This window comes from Schistocerca piceifrons, chromosome 8 (genome assembly GCF_021461385.2).
Source record: "Schistocerca piceifrons isolate TAMUIC-IGC-003096 chromosome 8, iqSchPice1.1, whole genome shotgun sequence".
Taxonomy (NCBI): Eukaryota; Metazoa; Arthropoda; class Insecta; order Orthoptera; family Acrididae; genus Schistocerca; species Schistocerca piceifrons.
The window spans coordinates 372,751,429-372,772,337 of NC_060145.1; the positions used below are offsets into that span (position 1 = coordinate 372,751,429).

At 37.6% G+C, this 20,909-nt stretch overlaps 1 protein-coding gene across 1 annotated transcript in view; it reads right to left on the bottom strand.

Moving 5' to 3' along the window:
- Window positions 1-209: 209 nt before the first annotated feature.
- The window catches only part of LOC124711917 (fatty acid synthase-like), a 436,120-nt gene continuing 415,420 nt past the window's right edge, over window positions 210-20,909 (bottom strand). The window contains exons 36-37 of the mRNA XM_047242172.1: window positions 17,535-17,777; window positions 210-649 (exon numbers count right to left, since the gene is read on the bottom strand). Of these exons, the coding sequence (XP_047098128.1) occupies window positions 533-649; window positions 17,535-17,777 (360 nt within the window). The 3' untranslated portion in view covers window positions 210-532. The remainder of the gene's footprint in view (window positions 650-17,534; window positions 17,778-20,909) is intronic.

Below are 20,909 nucleotides of genomic sequence, written 5' to 3' on the forward strand. Positions count from 1 at the left end.
ACATGATAATATTAATGCCATGTGTGGATGAGTGCCTACGGTTCTCGAAAAATAATTACAGATCACTTTTCACATTTGTTGGCAACACTATACAGTACAGTTTCATTTTGATATCTTACCATGAATGGTTTATCTCAGAGTGGTTCAATGGAAAAATAAAACAAACCTGTTATTACTGTTTCAGAATTGTATTTTAAATTAATGGCATGAGTTTACAATATACAATAGTGATTTAATATTCTATAATTTAAGAGCCATCCCTTTACAGAGAAATGGCTAATCAAAAGGTTGTTTTGACATGATCATGATATGTGATAATGGGTGACTGATCTAAAACAGTCTTTTAGTTTTCTGGTGTGCATTAGGTAAGGTACAATCTGTTTAATATAAATAATAATGAAAGCACACCAGTTATTGGTAACATGCCTTTACTCAAAGCAAATACATATCTCATTAACATCATTATGACTGCAATTGTTGAAGCTGTCAAATGATTGTACACATACTAAATAAACTGATGACTGTATTAGTATCAATGTTTATTTAACTTCTCTAGCTCATTGTTGATTATATTTGCAGTTTCAGCCTCTTCTACAATAGAGAAATGTGTTCCAGTAATAGTGTGGATTCCAACAATATTTTTGCATATCTGAAATGTAAAAGAGAAACATAAGCTAGCTTTTAATCTATATCTTGGGAAGGCTGCTAAGGATACAGCATCTATTTGTCATCATAAAAAAGAAACATTGAAATGAAGAAAAAATGAAACTAATGGTCACTTAATGTTTTAAAACTATTTTGCTTAAGGTAAGTGAGTGTTTCAAACAGTGGTCAAATATATACATCTCTATCCTTATTCTGCATAAAAGTGTGTTTCGCACAAAGCTCTTACAGAATAAAAGTCCATCACTATAAATTGTTTCAAACATCTTCCAGTCAACCACTTAAATATCACCAAAGTTCCAGTGAGGAGAGTATAGGGAGTCAATATTACTCCAGCAGTCTTACTACACAAATATAAAATTTTATGTAGAGGTGCCAAATAGTAGACATTGAGAGGAAAAAAAGAAAAGAAAAAAGATGAGAAGAAGAATGAAACGTGATATAGGAAATCCATTTTAGAAAAGAACAAAGGAAGATTATGGGCCAGGGTCTTGCTGGTAACCCTGCCATAAGAAATGAAATGGCTAAGGCTTGGAAGGAAATTCTCCTTAGCTGAGTGGTTAGTGTGTCCTGACTGCCATGCAAAGGGCCAGGGTTAGATTCCTGGCTGCATCGGAGATTTTCCCTGTGCGGGGTTTGCATGTTATGTTGTTGTCCTGATCATCATTTCATCATCAACACCCCAGTCATCCAATGTGGTGTCAACTAAAAAAGACTTGCAACTTGGCGGTCAAACTTCCCCAGGCTGGGAAACCCAATGACCAATGCCAGATGATCATTTCATTCCATTCCCTTATCAAACGAGCTGTCTTGGCATCTGCTTTAAGCAGTGTGGAGAAAACACAGATAACCTAAATGTGGATGGTCAGATGGGAATTGTTCTTCCTGAATGCAAGTACAGTGCCTTACCGAAAGGCCAACTTGCTCTTTCTGTCTTCTTTTAATTTCAAAAAAGTTACAAAATGTGGTTGTATGAGAGTACGTGTAAAAGACGGGATGATTCAGCCAAGCTATTCACCTTATATATTTCTGGAACCATTTAAGATTTGTAATACTGTTTTCAATTAGATGAATTATGGGAGAGTGAAGTCTCTTTTCACAGCTATATTAACCCTCAAGTGGGCATGATTACGTATAAAGCATGCCACAGACAAATAAAATTGTTTTTCACAGTTCCGTTGTTGCTTCACCGTTGTGAGACCATACCTATTCCTTCATTACTGTTTCAGCAAACACAGTGATAAATTATGTTGTTATACGTCCAAGCAAGCAGCAGTAATATAATATATCAAGCAAGCTAGGTCAGAAAAAATTTACAATCCATACAAGAAAATGACCCACATTATGAGCTAGCAGCACAATCCCACAATGAGACAGTTGTCCATGAGATAACAAGCTGTCGAATATGCAATTGGATCGGATCTGATGCAGCTGCCCTGTTTAATGCTTCGAGTGTGTAATTGCTGTGGACTAACATCTGTCCATGGCAACAGAGTTGTGTAATGAAAATTTATTTCTTTGTTGTTTAATTAAACAGCACTTAAATGCGTATTATGTACGTTTATTTTATTGTTATTTAATCAGACTAGGTTTAAACAATGATTTTCCTCTTACTTTTTTACCCTGGTATCATAAAGACACCTATTCTTTACACATGTACAAAGTATGCCATGTGGCACATATGTTACGACAGTCAGCATGCCCACTCAAGGGTTAATTACAAAGATACTGGTATCAATTCCATTTTCTCAAATGGAACTATGGTTTTTTCCACTGTTAGTATCATCGACAGATTCTTCAAAATCCAATTAGTAGTTTCAGAGTAATTACTGTATTTAGAACTTAGGATTTATCTGTTTTGAATGTGAAATTGATTGCTGTTTTATACGAATGTCCATGGTTATATACTCAAATAAGGAAATATGGCACTTTGGATAAGGAGGAAACAGAATGTTCCACCACCCAAATAATGTTATTAAAAAGGTACAGAAGAACAAAGCTTTCATTCTATGTGGTACATGTGTGTCAAATACTGGTCAGTTTGAAAAAATAAATATCTTTCACAAATCAAGCGACAATAGGTATGCAACTTCTCTACCGAGAATACAGAAGGAAGGTGAAGAGAACAGCTGAGTTATATGCACAAAGGTATCCTGACCAATGGCCTGTGCAAGCTTCTTCATCTCTGAGTAGCTACAGCAACCTACATCCTTCTGAATCTGCTTAGTGCATTCATCTCTCGGTCTTCCTCTACAATTTTTACACTCCACACTTCCCTCCAGTACCAAATTGCTGATCCCTTGATGCCTCAGAATGTGTCATATCAACCAATTCCTCCTCCTAGTCAAGTTATGCCACGAATTCCTCTTGTCTCCCGTTCTATTCAGTACCTCCTCATGAGTTACATGATCTACCCATGTACTCTTCAGCATTCTTCTGTAGCCCCACATTTCAAATCTTCTATTCTCTTCTTGCCTAAAAAATTTATTGACCATGTTTCACTTCCATACAAGGCTACATTCCATACAAATACTTTCAGAAAGGACTTCCTGACACTTAAATCTATACTCGATGTTAACAAATTTCTCTTCTTCAGAAATGCTTTCCTTGCCATTGCCAATCTACATTTTATATAATCTCTACTTCGACCATCATCATCTATTTTGCTTCCCAAATAGCAAAATTCATCTACTACTTTAAGAGTCTCATTTCCTAATCTAATTCCTTCAGCATCAACTGATTTAATTCAACTACATTCCATTATCCTCATTTTACTCTTGTTGATGTTCATCTTATATCCTCCTTTCAAGACACGGTCCATTCTGTTCAACTGCTCTTCCAAGTCCTTTGCTGTCTCTGACAGAGTTTCAATGTCATCAGCAAACCTCAAAGATCTTATTTCTTCTCCATGGATTTTAATTCCTACCCCTAATTTTTCTTTCATTTCCTTTATTGCTTGCTCAATATACAGATTGAATAGCATTAGGGATAGGCTACAATCCTGTCTCTATCCCTTCTCAATGACTGCTTCCTTTTCCTGCCCCTCGACTCTTATAACTGCCATTTGGTTTCTGTACAAATTGTAAATACCCTTTCAATCCCTGTATTTTACCCCCGCCACCTTCAGAATTTGAAAGAGAGTATTCCAATCAACATTGTCAAAAGCTTTCTCTACAAATGCTAGAAATGCAGATTTGCCTTTCCTTAATCTATTTTCTAAGATAAGTCATAGGGTCAGTATTGCCTCGTGTGTTCCAACATTTCTACAGAATCCAACCTGATATTCCCCAAGATCAGCTTCTACCAGTTTTTCCATTCATCTGTAAAGAAATTGTGTTAGTATTTTGCAGCCATGACTTGTTAAACTGATAGTTTGGCAATTTTCACACCTGTCAACACCTGCTTTCTTTGGGATTGGAATTATTATATTTTTCTTGAAGTCTGAGAATATTTCACCTGTCTCATACATCTTGCTCACCAGATGGAAGAGTTTTGTCATGGCTGGCTTTCCTGAGGCTATCAGTAGTTCTAATGGAATGTTGTCTACTTCCTGTCGATCTCATTTTTGAGACATTTGTATTCCTTTTCGCCTGCTTCATTTACTTCATTTGTTTTTATTTTCTCCTTTCATCAATTAAATACAATATCTCCTCTGTTCCAGGATGATGTCCACCAAGTATGACATTTCAGTGAATGTGCGAAAAATTTTTATTGGAAGGGGACTGAAATACTAAACAGAGGATATAGAGCAAGCCTGCAACAAGCAGAGTGAACAAAATAGATGTTCTGGCAGCTATTGCTCATTATCTACAAGTTAGCTCCACAGAAATAGTGAGTGCCTCTGATACAAGTCAGTCCAGTGTTGTCCACATTTTGAGCACAAACAGCGTCCACTTGTATCATGTGTCACTTCACCACAAGATTAACCGGTGGAACAGCAAAACACACATGGAATTCTGTCACTCGATTTTGATGTGATATCAGGACAACAAACCCTTTCCTAAAAGAATTCTCTCTACTGGTGATGCTACATTTATGAACTTCACAGAATAAACCTTAACAGATAAAATATCATTTCATACCAAAGTGCCACCATCTCTCCCAGAGAAAATGCAACTTAAAATATGTAGAGGTGTGTGGTAACAGTGTGATGAGTGCCTGGCTTACTAGTAACTTGGGGCTAGGAAATAACTCATCAGACGGGATGTGAAGGCAATGTCAGCTGGCCTCCAGGTTTATCTGATTTGATGCTACTGGACTATTTTTTCTTTGGTATAACTCAAAGGCAAAATCAATGCATAAATTGCAGTGACCCAACAGAATTTAAAACATCACATTGTTACAGCATATGGAATGATATTGAAGAAATCTCTTCAGTCTATCCAGAAATCACTGTGCCAGTAACTACCAATATGTATTACAGTAGGTAGTGGGTATTTCAACAGTTGATGATATAAACAGAATTTTATAGATGTGTTTATAACTACATTCTTCTGTGATTTTTGTTTTGCACTGAAGTAATTTTGCATTCTAAATCTATATCTTGAAATTAAACTTGTGAGTCATAATTATTATTTAACAGTTTCTCTTCCTCAATGCCTTGTGTTGCAAATCCATTAAATTTCTGACAAATCCCTTTGTCTCAAGGCATTGTGTGAAACAAGAGAACAGAACTGTCACTGTAGTTTACTGGGGAATCATCCTTATAAGCTATGCCATTTGCTTTCCAATTGGTGTACTGGTCCAGTCACATGAAGCCAAGTGTGATTGTTCTTTACTGTAAATTAAAACTTCTCTTCATTATTCTGCTATTGGCAGATGACTCTCTTAGCTGCATCAAACTTGAGCACCTCATCAGTCTGACACAGCAGTTCTGTATGACACAAACAGTTTTATTAACTATGTTTCACTTTCGTGTAAGGCTACACTCCAAAAAAAAAAATATCTAAAATGTCTTCCTAACTCTTAGATTGATATTAGGTGTTAGAATACTTTTCAGTGCTTTTGGAAATCTGCATTTTACATCCTCTTTACTTCTGCCTTCATAAGTTATTTTTCAACCAAAATTTGAGGACATGCTGAAAAGTAATGCCTCTCAATTTTTAATGTGTAAATGCCGAAAGTTTTTTAAAAATAAAACGAACATTCTACATCTTTATTATTCATGTCTACATATTTGCAGCCCTCTGCCATTATAGGGTTTTGAATTCAGCGTGTAATATGGTGGTGTGTAACATAACTATGTCAGTGCGTGAGAAACAGTGAGCTCTAATTGAGTTTTGAATTCAAAGAGTTTGTCCACCCACAGAGATTCTCTCCTTCAGCATGAGAATGTCAGACCGCACATGAGCATTGCAACATCTGCAACAATCCAAACTGTGTAACTCCAAAGATCCAGAGAAATACTGAGGAGAATAACTATACTGGCACACCTTTCTCACTGGAAGAATTAGAAACTGCTATATGCTCATGCTCAACAAAGAACAATAAAGCTGCTGGATTAGATGACTTGAGTATGGAACAAATAAAAATGTTTGGACCAGCAACTAAGAAGTGGATCCTAGATATGAAGAACACCTGTGTCTCAAGATTGCAAATACCAAAGATCTGGAGGGAAACCAAAGTTGTAGCCCTACTGAAACCTGGGAAACAGCCAACAGATATAAAAAATTTCTGACCGCTATCACTCCTATGCCATCTATATAACGTTTTAGAGAGGATGATCCTGAATCAAATCTCGGACCAAGTTGACCAAACACTGATCAGAGAACAATCGGATTTCCACTCTGAGAGGTCTTGTTGTGGACAGATCTTGAACTTGACACAACACATAGAAGATGGATATGAACATGTGCAGATCACCAGTGTCCCTTTTGCTGATCTTACTGCCGCATATGACACCATCAATCACAGGAAACTTTTAACAAAGATTTATGCCACCACAAAAGACTTCCACCTAACACAGTTTATGAGATGTCTACTACAAAACAGACATTTCTTTGTTACTCTACAAAACAAGAGGAGCCGATGGAGGACACAGAGAAATTGTATCCCCCAAGGAAGTGTGCTAGACCCGCTGTTGTATAATAGTTACACTAATGACCAGCCAGTTAGTCCTATCACAAGATCGTTCATTTATGCAGATGACACAGCACTTGCTGTACATGGTTGAACTTTTGAGGAGGTGGAAGGAAAACTCACAACAGGTCTTAAGGCACTATCTTACTATTATGATAGCATCTGCCTGAAGCCAATCCCCTCAAAAACACTAGTGTGTGCATTCAACTTACAGAACGGAGAGGTTCAGAGGAAACTGAGAATAACCTGGAGAGATCAACTGCTAACCCATTGTGACACCCCAAAATACTTTCGAGTGATTTTGGACCATTCCCTCACCTTCAAAGAACACTGCACAGATACAAAAATGAAAATCTGTGCTAGGAATAACATTATTAGGAAACTGACCAGCAACAACTGGGGAGTACATCCACATGTCCTCCGTACATCTGCCCTTTCTTTGTGCTTCTCCACTGCTGAGTATGCAGCACCTGTATGGCAGAACTCCAGCCATGCTAAACAGGTACATATTGCACTTAATGAAACAAGATGGACTGTAACCGGCTGCTTGTGGGCAACCCCTGTTAACAAAATCTACTACCTCATGGACGAAGCACCTCCAGACATCCAAAGGAGAAAGGCTGCTGAAATAGAAAGAAAGAAGCATGAGATGGACCAAAGACACCCCCTGTTAGGAGGAGAACATCAACCACAAAGATTCAAATTGAGGAAAAGTTTCCTCTGGACTATGCAACCAATTCCGACAACACCTGCAAATCATCAGATACAACTCTGGCATAGCTTATCATCAGAGAAATACTGGGACTACCCAAAATAAGAACTTGCTGCAGATCATCAGGTCATCACCTCCCACACTAGATCACCTCCCACATGAGATGTGGAAAATCTTCAATAGACTGAGAGCTGGAGTATCTTGGTGTAAGTGAACATGAAGAAATGGGGATAATTCTCAGGGGATGAACTGTGTGAGTGTGGTGAACCTCAAGACCACCTGCACCTACTCAACTGCACGAAACTATCAGAACCTGTTTCCATGGATGATCTGGTTTTTACCAATGATAAGGGAGTCTATACAATGGAATTCTGGGCAGCACATGGAATATAAATATGCACATATACTTTGTAATCATTGTATATATATATATATATATATATATATATATATATATATATATATATATATATATATATATATATATATATATATATGTTCTGTTCTGAACGTTTATAAATAAACAAAAAACAATCCAATGCCTCTGGCTTGCTGTCATCAATCATCTTCCACACAGTCCTGATATGGTTCATCTAATTTTGATCTGTTTCAAAAATTGAACAAACACCTTTGAGGACTTCTCTTTGATAGTGATGAAGCGGTGCAAGCAGATGTGAGGTTTTGGCTCCATCAAGAAGTTGAAACATTCTGCAATGAGAGTAGTCTCTAGTTGGGAGAAATGTGTTCACCACTAGGGTGACTATGTTGAGAAATAAATATGAAGACATAAAGAATAAATATGTAGACTGTTTAAAACACTTGTATCATTTAAAAAGCTTTAACCTTCAACAAGCCCCCGTAACAAAACTGGTCTACTACTTTTAGTGTCTCATTTCATAATGTAATCCCTCGTTATCACGTGATTCAGTTTAACTTCATTCCATTACTCATATCCTTTGCTGATGTTCATATTGTAATATTTTTTCAAGATACTATCAGTTCCATCCAATTACTCATTTTTTAGCTTTACTAATTGCTCAGTGGGAAAAAAGAGGTGTGTGTGTGTGTGTGTGTGTGAGAGAAAGAGAGAGAGAGAGAGAGAGAGAGAGAGAGAGAGAGAGAGAGAGAGAGAGAGAGAGAGAGAGAGGCACCGGTGAGGGGTGGGGGATTGGGGGAGGGGGAGATCGGCTCCTTCTGAATTACTGCTCACTAACATGGCCTTCAACTTTTGCAGTATAAATGACACAGTGTAAGAAGCAAAGCTGCTGAATAACTTATTTTTAACTGTACCATCAGTTTCAGTCAGAGATCATTTTTCAGTAAAGCTTTTGTTAATAACATGTGTCACATGTATATCATAAAACAGCTGTCAAAGGTATATTACGTTATATTTTGACAAGTGACTGAAACTGGTCATACAGTTAAAAGTAAGTTATTCACCAGCTTCATGTGTTACAATACGTCATTCCTATGACTTATCGAAGCTGTGTAACACAACCAACAAAAGCAGTCTGGTTTCTGTACGAGCTGTAAACAGCTTTTTACTGCCTCTATTTTATCCTTGATAACTTGGGGTGATTACAAAGAATGTAAACCAGTAAATATGCTAACAATCTTTCTTCAATGTATTTTCTAAGACAACTGGAAGGGTCAGTATTGGCTTGCAAGCTTTTACATTCTTCTGGAATCCAATCTGGTCTCTCCCTGGCTGGTGTCTACCAGTGTATCCACTACTCTGCAAACTATTTTTTGTTTGTAATTTGCAATCATGACTTGTTAAATTGGTGGTTTGATAATATATGGACTTGCCATCTTTTGTATCAGGATTATTGGATGGCTGATCAGGGGGAGGGGACCAAATAGTGGAAACATCGGTCCCATCAGATAAGGCAAGGATGGGCAAGAAATTTGCTGTGCCTTTTCAAAGGAACCATCCCAGCATTTGCCTGAAGCAATGTAGGGAAATCATGGAAAACCTAAATCAGGATGGCTGGACAAATGTTTGAACTGTCATCCTCCCAAATATGAGTCCAGTGTGTTAAGCACTGCACCATGTTGCTCGGTCAGGATTATTACATTCTTCTAGAAGTCTGAGAGTATTTCAACTGTCTCATATAGCCAGTGCTCAGATGGAACAGTTTTGTCATGGTTCACTCTTCCATGGATATTAATAATTCTAATGTGATCTACACCTGGTGCCTTGTTTTGACTTATGTCTTTTTGTGCTCTGTCAAATTTTTCTCTTCATGTTTCTTGCTTTTTATAGCCTTTCTATATATTCATTTCATTTTTCAGCATTTTCTTCTTTCTCCTTCACTGTGCTCCCAAAATCCATACAATTGTTTCTCTTTTCTCCAAAGATTCTTTCCATTTTTCTACATCTGTCATCTACGTTGTCCGTAAACATCCTTACTTCTACAACTCTGCATTTCTCCTTTAGTCTTTCCTGTTCTTCCACTTTGAACTTCTTGTCAGTCCCAGGTTTTAGATACATGTATCCCATTTTGCCTGTTACATTTATTGCCTTTTTATATTTTCTGTTCAGTCACATTTAATATGACTTTTGTACTAAGCCTTGTCTTCGGCTTTCAAAGCTACCCATTTATCTTCTGTTCTATTCCTTTCTCTTTCGAGTCAATTTTGTCAAAAACTCCCTTTGAAACTTTCAACAACCTCTGTTTCTTTCAGTTTATCAACTTCTCATTACCTTAACTTCCTAACATCTCATTACCTTAATTTCCTACCTTTCAGCAATTTATTTAGCTTTAATCTAAAATTCACAATCAATAAATTATGGTTAGAGTACATGTCTATCTCTGGAAATGTTTTCCAGTTTAAGTTCTGGTGTCTAAATCTCTATCTTAGCATTATATAATCTGTCCGAATCTCGCCAGTGTCGCCAGGTCTTTACCACATATACATCCTTCTTTCTTGTTAGCAATGACTGAATTAGCAATGACTGAATTGTGCTAAGTGCAAAATATATAGCTTGACTTTTCATTACAATATATATTCTCCTACTATTCTGCCTAATAAATTCAATCTCTAAATAATGTTCTATATAATTCTTCATCTAAGAAAAATTAAATACAGTTGTGTTGCTCTTTAATAAATGTGAGAAACTTAATGTTTTATATTGTTGATGTTCGCTGTATTAAATGTACATACAATGTAATCCTATGGGATAAAATAATAATCAAACAAAAATTTAGTAACCCCTGTGAACATGAAAATGTAAGAAACAGACATACTGATATGCGTAACATTGCACACATCTGGAAAGCACACCTCTGACAGGGAAGCTGCTGATATCACAGACTGATCATAAGAAATTCCATAACAACCCAATATGAGGACACCTCACAGCTAGCTCACTCTCAGTTTCCCATTCGGTACCTACTATCATCTTACACTGCCTTTATGAAGTGAACTATGACAACCAAGACTGTATTGGACTTGTGTGTGGATAGTGACTGCCATACTTTTTGATTTACTGTCTGACTAGAGAGATGGGCTTGTTATTTATACTCCATGAGCCAGTATAGTGTTTCTGTATAGTGCTCAAATTTGGTGTGTGGATAGTGACTGCCGTACTTTTTCGTTTACTGTCTGACTAGAGAGATGGGCTTGTTATTTATACTCCATGAGCTGGTATTGCATTTCTGTATAAAGCTGAAATTTGATGAGTCTGTGGTTTGCACCACTGTAAGATTTATTTGGAACTGTGTGTAATATTATAATGGTGCAATGACGTAGTGATACTTGGGCACAATTCACAATTGTACTTACATTAGTTTCAATAAGGAAATACTATTGTTTTGTTTTGGGAACTAATGGAAAATTTAATCTGTTGTCACAATATGCTATTTTTGGATGATTTTCTTTTGAGCTTTGGCAACAATACCTAAATTAGTACCAGGAATAAAAGCACTTTACTGGTTCTACACTGCAGCAGTCACAGGCATTGCAAGCTGTACCAGCATGTTAGTAATTTAATGGGGATCAGGAAGACTGGGAAGTATATCAAAAATACAACACATTTTCAGGCAATTAACATCAAATAGATGGATCATCAGCAGGCCTTTTTCCTTTCTATGAATCCACTGTTATATTACTTGGTTCAAACATTAGCTCCACATCCATTCTCTCATTAGCTCCACATCAATTCTCTCTGTGTTACCATTGTCCAATATATCCTCTTTATTATGCGACCATTTTTCCTTCAAAATGTATTGGTAGCAGAAAGGCGATAATTCTTGAACACCTTAGGTCAGATACCGTAAGTTATGCATATTTGATTTCAGATTTGCAGTAGTTGAGTAGAAGATGTGTGTATGTGGTCAACAATATGTGGAAAGTTTCATACATGATGTAGTTATTTGCTTAGCCACAGATTGTTCATGAATCTGAAGTATTGCAAGCTGTGCAACAAATTTTTCAGCAGACTTTGCCATTTCACATATGGACCAGAGGCGTACAATGGGTTTCTGTAATAGATTCAAAAGTGGTAAACAAGATTCATTCAGTGGCAGCTGAGCAGCCTCCATCTCCACAAATGTGGACATTGTTCATGGCGATATACTTTGTTTCCAAGTTATCCATACTTTTTTCCATGCATCTCAGATGGGAATGTCCACATTAAGAGGATGGGTATTATAAGTGTTTATGTAGATGTTGTACTGCAGCATGGTGGCACTGGGCATCAGCTCCAGCCAATTCAAACATTTCAGGAGATGATCAAATGCTGCCAACATCAAAATATTGTTACATGCTGTGAAGGTGTGAGGCATTCCAGTGACTCTTCTGTTTGATACCAGTGCCTCAGATTCAACCATTAGCCAGTCTGCATATTTTAGTGTGGATGCTGCCTTACTCAGTCAAGTGCAACATGTCATGAAGTGGAATTACTAGGTCATGTGTAGCTGACAATTCACTTATAATGATGTGTCTTGTACATCATAATTTTTTGTCTAAATTTGCATTCTGCCTTTGGATTTTCATGGGCTCATCAGTACACTGTGAAGCCATTGATACACTTTGCATGCAATTTGCACCCTATTTTAACTTTGGTGAAGCCAACAGCAAGTTTTCAACACTACAAATCTTGCCTGATTCTTTTGGCTGTTGAGGGTGAGCCCCACTGTGAATGCTTTTCTCAAACATGGGATGAGTTTGTTTGATGTTCATAAGTAGTTGGAAACTGCTCTGACCACTGACAAATGATTGGCAGCTGTTGTGAATTGGTGTGTTGGAGCAGTTCCCAGAGTTTTTTACCTGTGATACTTGTACCAGAGATACCTTAAGTACTGCCCTATCCTGTGGATCTTGTCTCCTCTGCAGAAAGCACAGAACTTGTCGTTACTCACCAACTTGACTGCAAGTGGCATGTCAATGGTAGATCTAGGCATCCTGTACAGGCTGGACAGAGACCAGGAAGGATTCAGGGTGTAATGCTGAGCTCCTAACCAACAAGTTTGAGGTGGTGCCTTTCACTGAAACTGAGACAGCGGGACTCACTTCACCTGTTTTGGGGAAACCTATTTTGACTGGTGTCTAGAGGAGGCAAAAGCAAAAGTGTAGGGGGGTCTATTAATTGTCAGCAGTTCAAATATATGGTTAATGATGGTATCCCTTAGGGAAATGCCAGCAAGAAATAGGAAAGGACAACACCAGGAACACTCAGTGTTTATGCTGGGGGCCTCATTCAACATGAATGAGGCTACTCCAGTAGCCACAGAGAGAACAGGGTGCAATCAACCATGGATTGTGGAAAGATGTTTGTTGTCTGGGCCCTGAGGTCATATTTGGGGCATTCCAGCGAGTGGCAGAGAAGGTTGAGAAGACCAGCCTTGTGCATGGAGTTTCAATGAAGCTCACAATTTGCACCATTCTTCCCAGAACTGATAGTGGCCCTTTGGTTCTGAGATGAATTGAAGGACTGAACCAGAGGCTTTGATGGTTCTGTGACAATATAGGTTGTGACTTCCTGGACTTGGGCCATAGGATTGAGAACTGCTGTAGAAGCACAGAAGCATCAGTGAAGATTTAAAGAAATGTCTCCCACCGGTGGGAGTATTAAAATCCTAATAGTTAACTGCCAAAGCATTTGCAGCAAAGTGCCAGAGTTCTGAGTGCTCATGAAAAGCAGTGAAGCCCACGTAATTCTAAGTACAAAAAGCTGGTTGAAACTTGAAATTGATAGTAGTGAGATTTTTGGGAAAAATTTAAGTGTATATTGAAAGGATTGACTAATGGGAAATGGAAGTGGTGTATTTGTCACAAGAGACAAGAAACTCAAATCCACTGAATTAGAAATTGAGGCTGCATGTGAGACTATTTGGGCAAGACTCAGTATCAGGGGTGAGTATAAAATGGTAATTGGACCCTTCCATTACTGACCAGATTCAACTTCTGATTTCACTGAAAACTTCAGAGAAACACTCAGTTCGCGTGTATGTATGTTCCCCAACCATACTGTTATCATCACTGGTGACTTTAATTATCCAACTATCAATCAGGAAAATTACAGTTTTTTTAGAGGTAGGTGTGATAAGACATGGATTGAGACACTACTAAATGCCTTCTCTAAAAACTACCTAGAACAGATAGTTAGGAACCCCACTCATGATGGAAATATATTGGATCTAATGGCAACAAATAGCCCTGACCTCTTTGGGGATGTCTACACTGCAACAGGTATCAGTGACCATGACACAGTTGTGTCAACAATGATTACCAATGTACAAAGGACAACTAAAACAAGCTGAAAGTTATGTGTGTTCAGTAAAATAGGTAAAAAAATCAGTAGTGCCATTCTCAATGAGGAACTTGGAACTTTCAGCACAAGGGAGGAGCATGTAGAGGAACTGTGGCTCAAGTAAAAAAAATAGTTGACCATGCACTGGATAGATATGTAGCCAGTAGAAAAATTCATAATGTTAGATAACCTCTATGGCATCAGTCACTGTAAAGAAACTTATAAAAAAACCAGAGATAACTACATAATAGGTGTAAAATGAAGCATAGGCCTATAGAGAGACACTGAATGAAACACATCTGACCGTCAAGAGAGCAATGGGTGATGTCTTCAGTAACTACCACAGCATAATATTGTCAAATTATCTTTCACAAAACCCAAAGAAATTCTGGTCATACGTAAAGTCTGTTAGTGGCACCAAAGTTAGTGTCCAGTCCCTAGTGAATGAGAAACAGCTGAAATTGTCCAGGTTGAACAAAGCTCCAGGGCCCAATAGAATGTCTGTCAGATTCTGTACTGGTTTTGTGGCTGAATTAGTACCTCTTCTAACTGGAATCTATTATAGATCCCTTAAACAAAAAAACATGCCAGGTTTTGGAAAAAACACAGGTCACATCTGTCTGAAAGAGGGGTGGTAGAAGTGAACCACAAAACTAGTGTCCAATATCCTTGACATTGATTTATTGTAGAATCTTAGAACATAATCTGAGCTCAAACATAATGAGGTATCTTGAACAGAATGTCCTCAATGCCAATGAGTACGGATTCTGAAAACATCGATCACGTGAAACCCAACTTGCACTTTTCCTACATGACATACTGAAAACTCTTGACCAAGGCAGTCAGGTAGATGCAGTATTTCTTGATTTCCATAAAGCATTTGACTCAGTACTACACTTATGCTTATTGTCAAAAGTATGATCATATGGGGTATCAACAGAAATTTGTGAGTGTATTGAGGACTTTTTGGTAGGGAAGACATAGTGCGCTATCTTGGATGGAGAATCATTGTTAATTGTATAAGGTGTGACACAGGGAAGTTGTTGGGACCCTTGCTATTTATGTTCTACATTAATAACCATGCATACACTAATAACAGTAACCTCAGACTTTTTGCAGGTGATGCAGTTACCTATAATGAAGTACTATGTGACAGAAACTGCATATTCAGTCAGATCTCGATAAGATTTTAAAGCGATGCAAATATTGCTTTAAATGTTCAGAAAATTAAAATTTTGCTCTTCATAAAGTGAAAAAAGTAGTATTCTATGACTGATAATGTTTCACTGTTGGAGTTGGCCAACTCATACAAATACCTGGGTGTAACACTCTGTAGCGATATGAAATGGAATGATCACATAGGCTAAGTCATGGATGAAGCAGGTGGTAGATTTCAGTTTATTGGTAGAATACTGAGGAAGAGCAATCATTCTATAAAGGTGATTGCTTACAAATCACTTGTGCAGCCAGTTGTAGAATATTGCTCAAGTGTTTGGAACCTGTACCAGATAGGACTAACAGGGGATATTGAATGTATACAAAGAAGGGCAGCATGAATGGCCACAGGTTTGACTGATCCATGGGAAAGTGGCACAGAGATACTGGAGAAACTGAACTGGAAGACTCTAGAAGATAGATGTAAACTATCCTGAGAAAGTTTACTAACAAAGTTCAAGAACAGGCTTTAAATAGTGACTCTAGGAATATTTTGCAATCCCCCCTCTGCTCACATACGGACTGTAAGGATAAGATTAGATTAATTCCTACACACACAGAGGCATTCATACAATCATTATTCAATATGCTCCATATGTGAATGGAATATCTGGTTCAATGGGACATATCCTCTGCCATTGTTTGTAGAGTATAGATGTAGACACAGGTGAGGTTAGGATTGAACTAGACAGACTAGAACAACATGTTTTGTCCTTTGTTTCCTACCGAGTGAGGTGGCACAATGGTTAGCACACTGGACTTGCCTTCAGGAGGATGATGGTTCAATCCCAGGCAAATGCCGGGATGGTTCCTCTGAAAGGGCACGGCTGACTTCCTTCCCCATCCTTCTCTAAGTTGATGAGACTGATGACCTCGCTGTCTGGTCCCCTCCCTCAAAACAACCCAACCCAACCCTGTTTCCTACAGATGTCGGGCTCACTGTCAGTGGTAGTTAGGAAGCCTTGGGTGTCTCTATGGTTGTATGGAAACTTCAAGCAAACAGTTAATACACACTTGCACATTGATTCTAATCCATTGCATTATCGATATAAACTTTTTCCAAATGTTCTGCACTCTTCTGTACCAAATTTTGGGCGACTGCCACCTGGTTCTCTCTTCCTGCAAGCTAAGGGGCACACCCATGTACATTGATCTGGTTTCACCAGCTATTTAGTAACTCCACCAAAAGTACTAATGGAAGATATGGATGTATTGATATGTGTAACATCATCCAAATCCTGGCAAGCTGCCAATATAGCAGGCCGATCACATGAAATTCCTTAGTGGGCTGATGTAAGACAATCTGGTGGCTGTATTGCTCTCAGTTAATCTCGTGTTACAGAATGTTTAATAAATGTGCGTTGCCCGTAAAATGAGGGTTACAAAAAATGCTGAAATCTAAATTTTCTTCTCTTTCTAAATAATAAACTGAAGCCAAAAATTGTAGTTCACATATATAACTACAGGACATTAACTAACTGTCTATTAAATTATTCACATTAATACAGGCCTGCCACTTCGTCAAGAATACTGGTTTGCATAATGCATTTCACCATGCCTTTCAAATAAAGACTGTTTCTGCTGTTGCTTATGAATCTAGGAGTTATAATATAGATGGTAGAATCAGAATATAAGATTTCATTGTTTTTGTTGTAAATTTGCTTTCTCATTATATTATCTACACCTCTGTATTGTATGCCCCTTTCAAAGTGATGAGTAACTGTATAAAACATGAATAAAAACTATTGTTATTATTGTTGTCGTAGTTGTTGTGTTGTTACCCTCTCTATTAAGTACTGACAAAAAAATTTTCTGCATTTAAGTTGGCACCCGACTAATGGACAGATTTTGCCAATATCTTTCAGCTTGCTGATTCATGGGAGAAGAAACATTTTTTAAAACCTTCATTTAACACCATGTATATGCTGTATAACAATTGATCAAAACTAAATTTTCAATAAGGCATTCGATGTAAAATGTCTCATATCTAAAAATAATATCTTGAAAGACACAGGCAGTCTGCCCCAAAATTGTTTACAAATACAGAGATCACTGAATGAGAAGGAAATATAAGCTAAAGAAATGGTAGAATGTAATAAGATAACTCACCTTTTCCAGGCCATATGCTTCACCAATATCAAGGATGGCACCTCCTGTCGACTTAATTAGGGTTACTGGAGACTGAATAGTTTTGTATGGATCACTTCCATTGACAATTTCTGACAAACGACTGGCAATTGTTGAGCAAAATGCACGTGCTTGAAGACTGTTCTGAATTTGACTATCTGGAAACAGTTTCATAGCAATCTCCACCTGTTCCAATTTTTCCAAGCCAGCAGCCTCAGTCTGTAACTGCAATATCAATCAAATATATTTTTGTGCCCATATTTTTGACATCACAAATACTTGTGTAATTTGCAGAGGCTGAATAAAACAATAAACAACGATAAACACTTTGCACAGGATGGTTCATTTCTAGAGTTTGCTTCCTGATACTAATATAAATACTGGGCAAGTTATCAGTCCCTGTTTATTCTGTGCATCATGACAACAGCCATAAATTTAGCAGGGATTCTGAATTTAATAGCTTTCTACAGTACACAATATCTATGGAAACACTGCAACAGGGAGTGTATAATCAAAACATTCATTTTCTCTAAATCAGGTGAAAGTAAGCAAGAGACTTCATTGGTGTTCTAATGATCACAGAGTCCCAACTACTGGCAAGTGGCATCAAAAATTCAATTCTACAAGTCTTCAGTGTGCTTCTAAACTATTCCTTGCAGCATTATGTATTACAGAGGATGCATTCCAGGTAAAGAATGTAATCCAAACAGTCTTCTAGCAGCTCCTATAATAGTTTGTATGGTTATACCACTACTATCAACAAAGTAAATTCTGATGACCAATATCCATTCATCCCGGTGTCCTGGTGCCCTTTACCCAGCCAATGCAGGGTCAGGACTGGTATAGTACTTCTCCAGTTGTGTGGAGGACTGACTGCACCTATATACAGGTTATTATTACTAAAGTGTTGCCACTCCCAAAGGCATTTTTTAAGTAAATAGCAGCAACTCCTACCTAACACTCACTGGGGAGAAATAATGACTCATAATAAGTAATAAATATTTATTTCAGTCTTTATAAATATTCTCTAGATGCTTCTCAACTTAGTTGTCACCATTATTAACACTTTGGAGGCAAAGCCCATAAAGTGCAGACTCTGATAGCCTGCCAAACAGCCCACAACCCACGTTTTTACAGATGTGCTCTCTGGATGTTTCCCTTCTCTCATTTCCACATTTTTAAGTGGGCTGCACCGACTCAATTACATCAACTCCGTGAGGTGAAGTTTAACTAATGATACAGCTCCTCACAAGTAAATTTGCAAGTCTGAAGAAACCAATGTTGATTTTTCAGAAGATGGTGTCAGGACTGACAGAGGATGATGTGGATTATAATCAAAAACAAATGTGGGAGGTTGTAGGTGAAGAATGCTGATAACTATATACTTGGTATATTTATCTGGATTTAAATTGAATGAGCATTCAATTCATAATTCAGAAATAAATTTTGTGCTAGAATTAAAAAAGTAGAGCATCCTCCAAACACTACAGAGATAAACAATGGAATTACTCCTCAGTATGTCATGACTAAAGGGTTTGGAAGACCAAACGCAGAGGGGAGAATTTTACACTGTATGGACTCTGAGGAAGGTTTGATGACAACTGATTACATAATTGATACTGATATCAGGAAAATGCCTAGCAACAACACACTATATGACAATGGTGTGTGGACACCTTGGAAAAATCCAAGATCTCAAACTATGAACCCATACATCAGGAGTCTGCAGGCTATCAACTGGGAACCATTCCCTCAAAGATCGAAGACAAGAAATAAGGGAGATGCAGACCCTAAAACAATGTGTATTGTGCTCTCAGAGAGATGAAAAATTAAATGGAAATGTGCAATGCAAAGGCACAGTCTACTGCTGTAATGAATGTAATGTAGCACATTGCAAATTACCATGATGTGAAATCTGTCACACACATCTTTCATAGAAATTGTATGTAAGACTTCATTATTAAATTACGACATGTCTGGACAATAACTACTGTTTTGGAAAAACCTCATAAAACTTTTTTCAAACAAAAATTTATTTTGTTAAGAAAGAGGATAAGAAAGAGGATTTCTTAAGCTATTTTTCTACGTAGTTGCCACCAATGTACAGGCATCTGTCATAGAGGGAAACCAAATTTTCAATGCCCTCTTCATAGGAAAATGCACTTCTGAAAACAGCCACTGCTGAGCATCATTTTTTTGTGTTGTCATAGCTGTCAAAGCCCATCCTCCAAAATCACGCATCAAGTTCAAGAATAAGTGGTTGTAAGAAGGTGTGAGTTCAGAGCAATTCAAAACAAAAGGCATGGAATACCTAGTCAAGGCACTGTGTTGCTGGTGTCATTCAAAACCTTATTCAACAATTTGGTTGGGAGCAGTTCAGTCACCTGTCACAGAGCCCCAATCTCACACCTTCTAACATGTGTTTTTAAACCTGAAGTGTGATTTTTAAGAAAGCAATGACAACATAAAAGACAGTGTTCAGCCTTGGCTGTCTTCCCTGGTGGCATCTCTCTATGAAGAGGGCATAAAAATATTCATTTCCTGCTATGACAGATGGCTGAGCAATGGTGGAAACTATGTAGAAAAATAGTTTCTCACAAAAACACATTTTCATTTGAAAAAAATGTTTTTATGTTTTTTTTTTCCAAAATGGTGTTTACTTTCTGGACATGCCTCATATTTCATGCAACATAATCAAATTGGTTTCTGAAAAATTAGAGAATGTAGTTGTGACCAGTTTTTCCTTCTTTTAAAAACAAAGTTGTCAGTAAATTGCTTTACCTTATCTTAATACAAGAACAAAATATTACATTGCCATTAAACTAGAAAGTGGAAATTATCAATAGTGTTGTTGTGCTACATTTGTAATCTTTGAAGAGTTGAAGTTGTTTGAATATGGTAAAAACAGCCAGACCTTTTGGTATAGTTTCACTTGTCAGAAACTTGTCACCTTTCTCTTCATACAACTGGAGCAATAGTAATGGTGTGGCCAGATATCTGGTTTTGTGTTGATTTTTCAGTTGCCTTGATATGCATCTTGTACACACATTATGAAAACCAGGCCATCAGATGAAGATTTCATATAGCAGTGAATAAGACTTTTGGGGAGTTGACCAGAACATTCCAAAATTCTGAAGCTCCAGTTCTGCAAAAGTGCTTGCCCTTACTTAGCATCAGTTCTGGCATTGCCAGGATAGAACATCCACTACAGTCTTGGTTGTGGGCATTTGCTTGACCTACAGTGAAGTGCCTGACCATTATCCGACTATATTGTCTCTCTTCATGTCAGATCCACATACATGTCACAACTGTCAACAGATGTCTAATGAAGTTTCCTTTTGAGCTTGTAAAAATCAG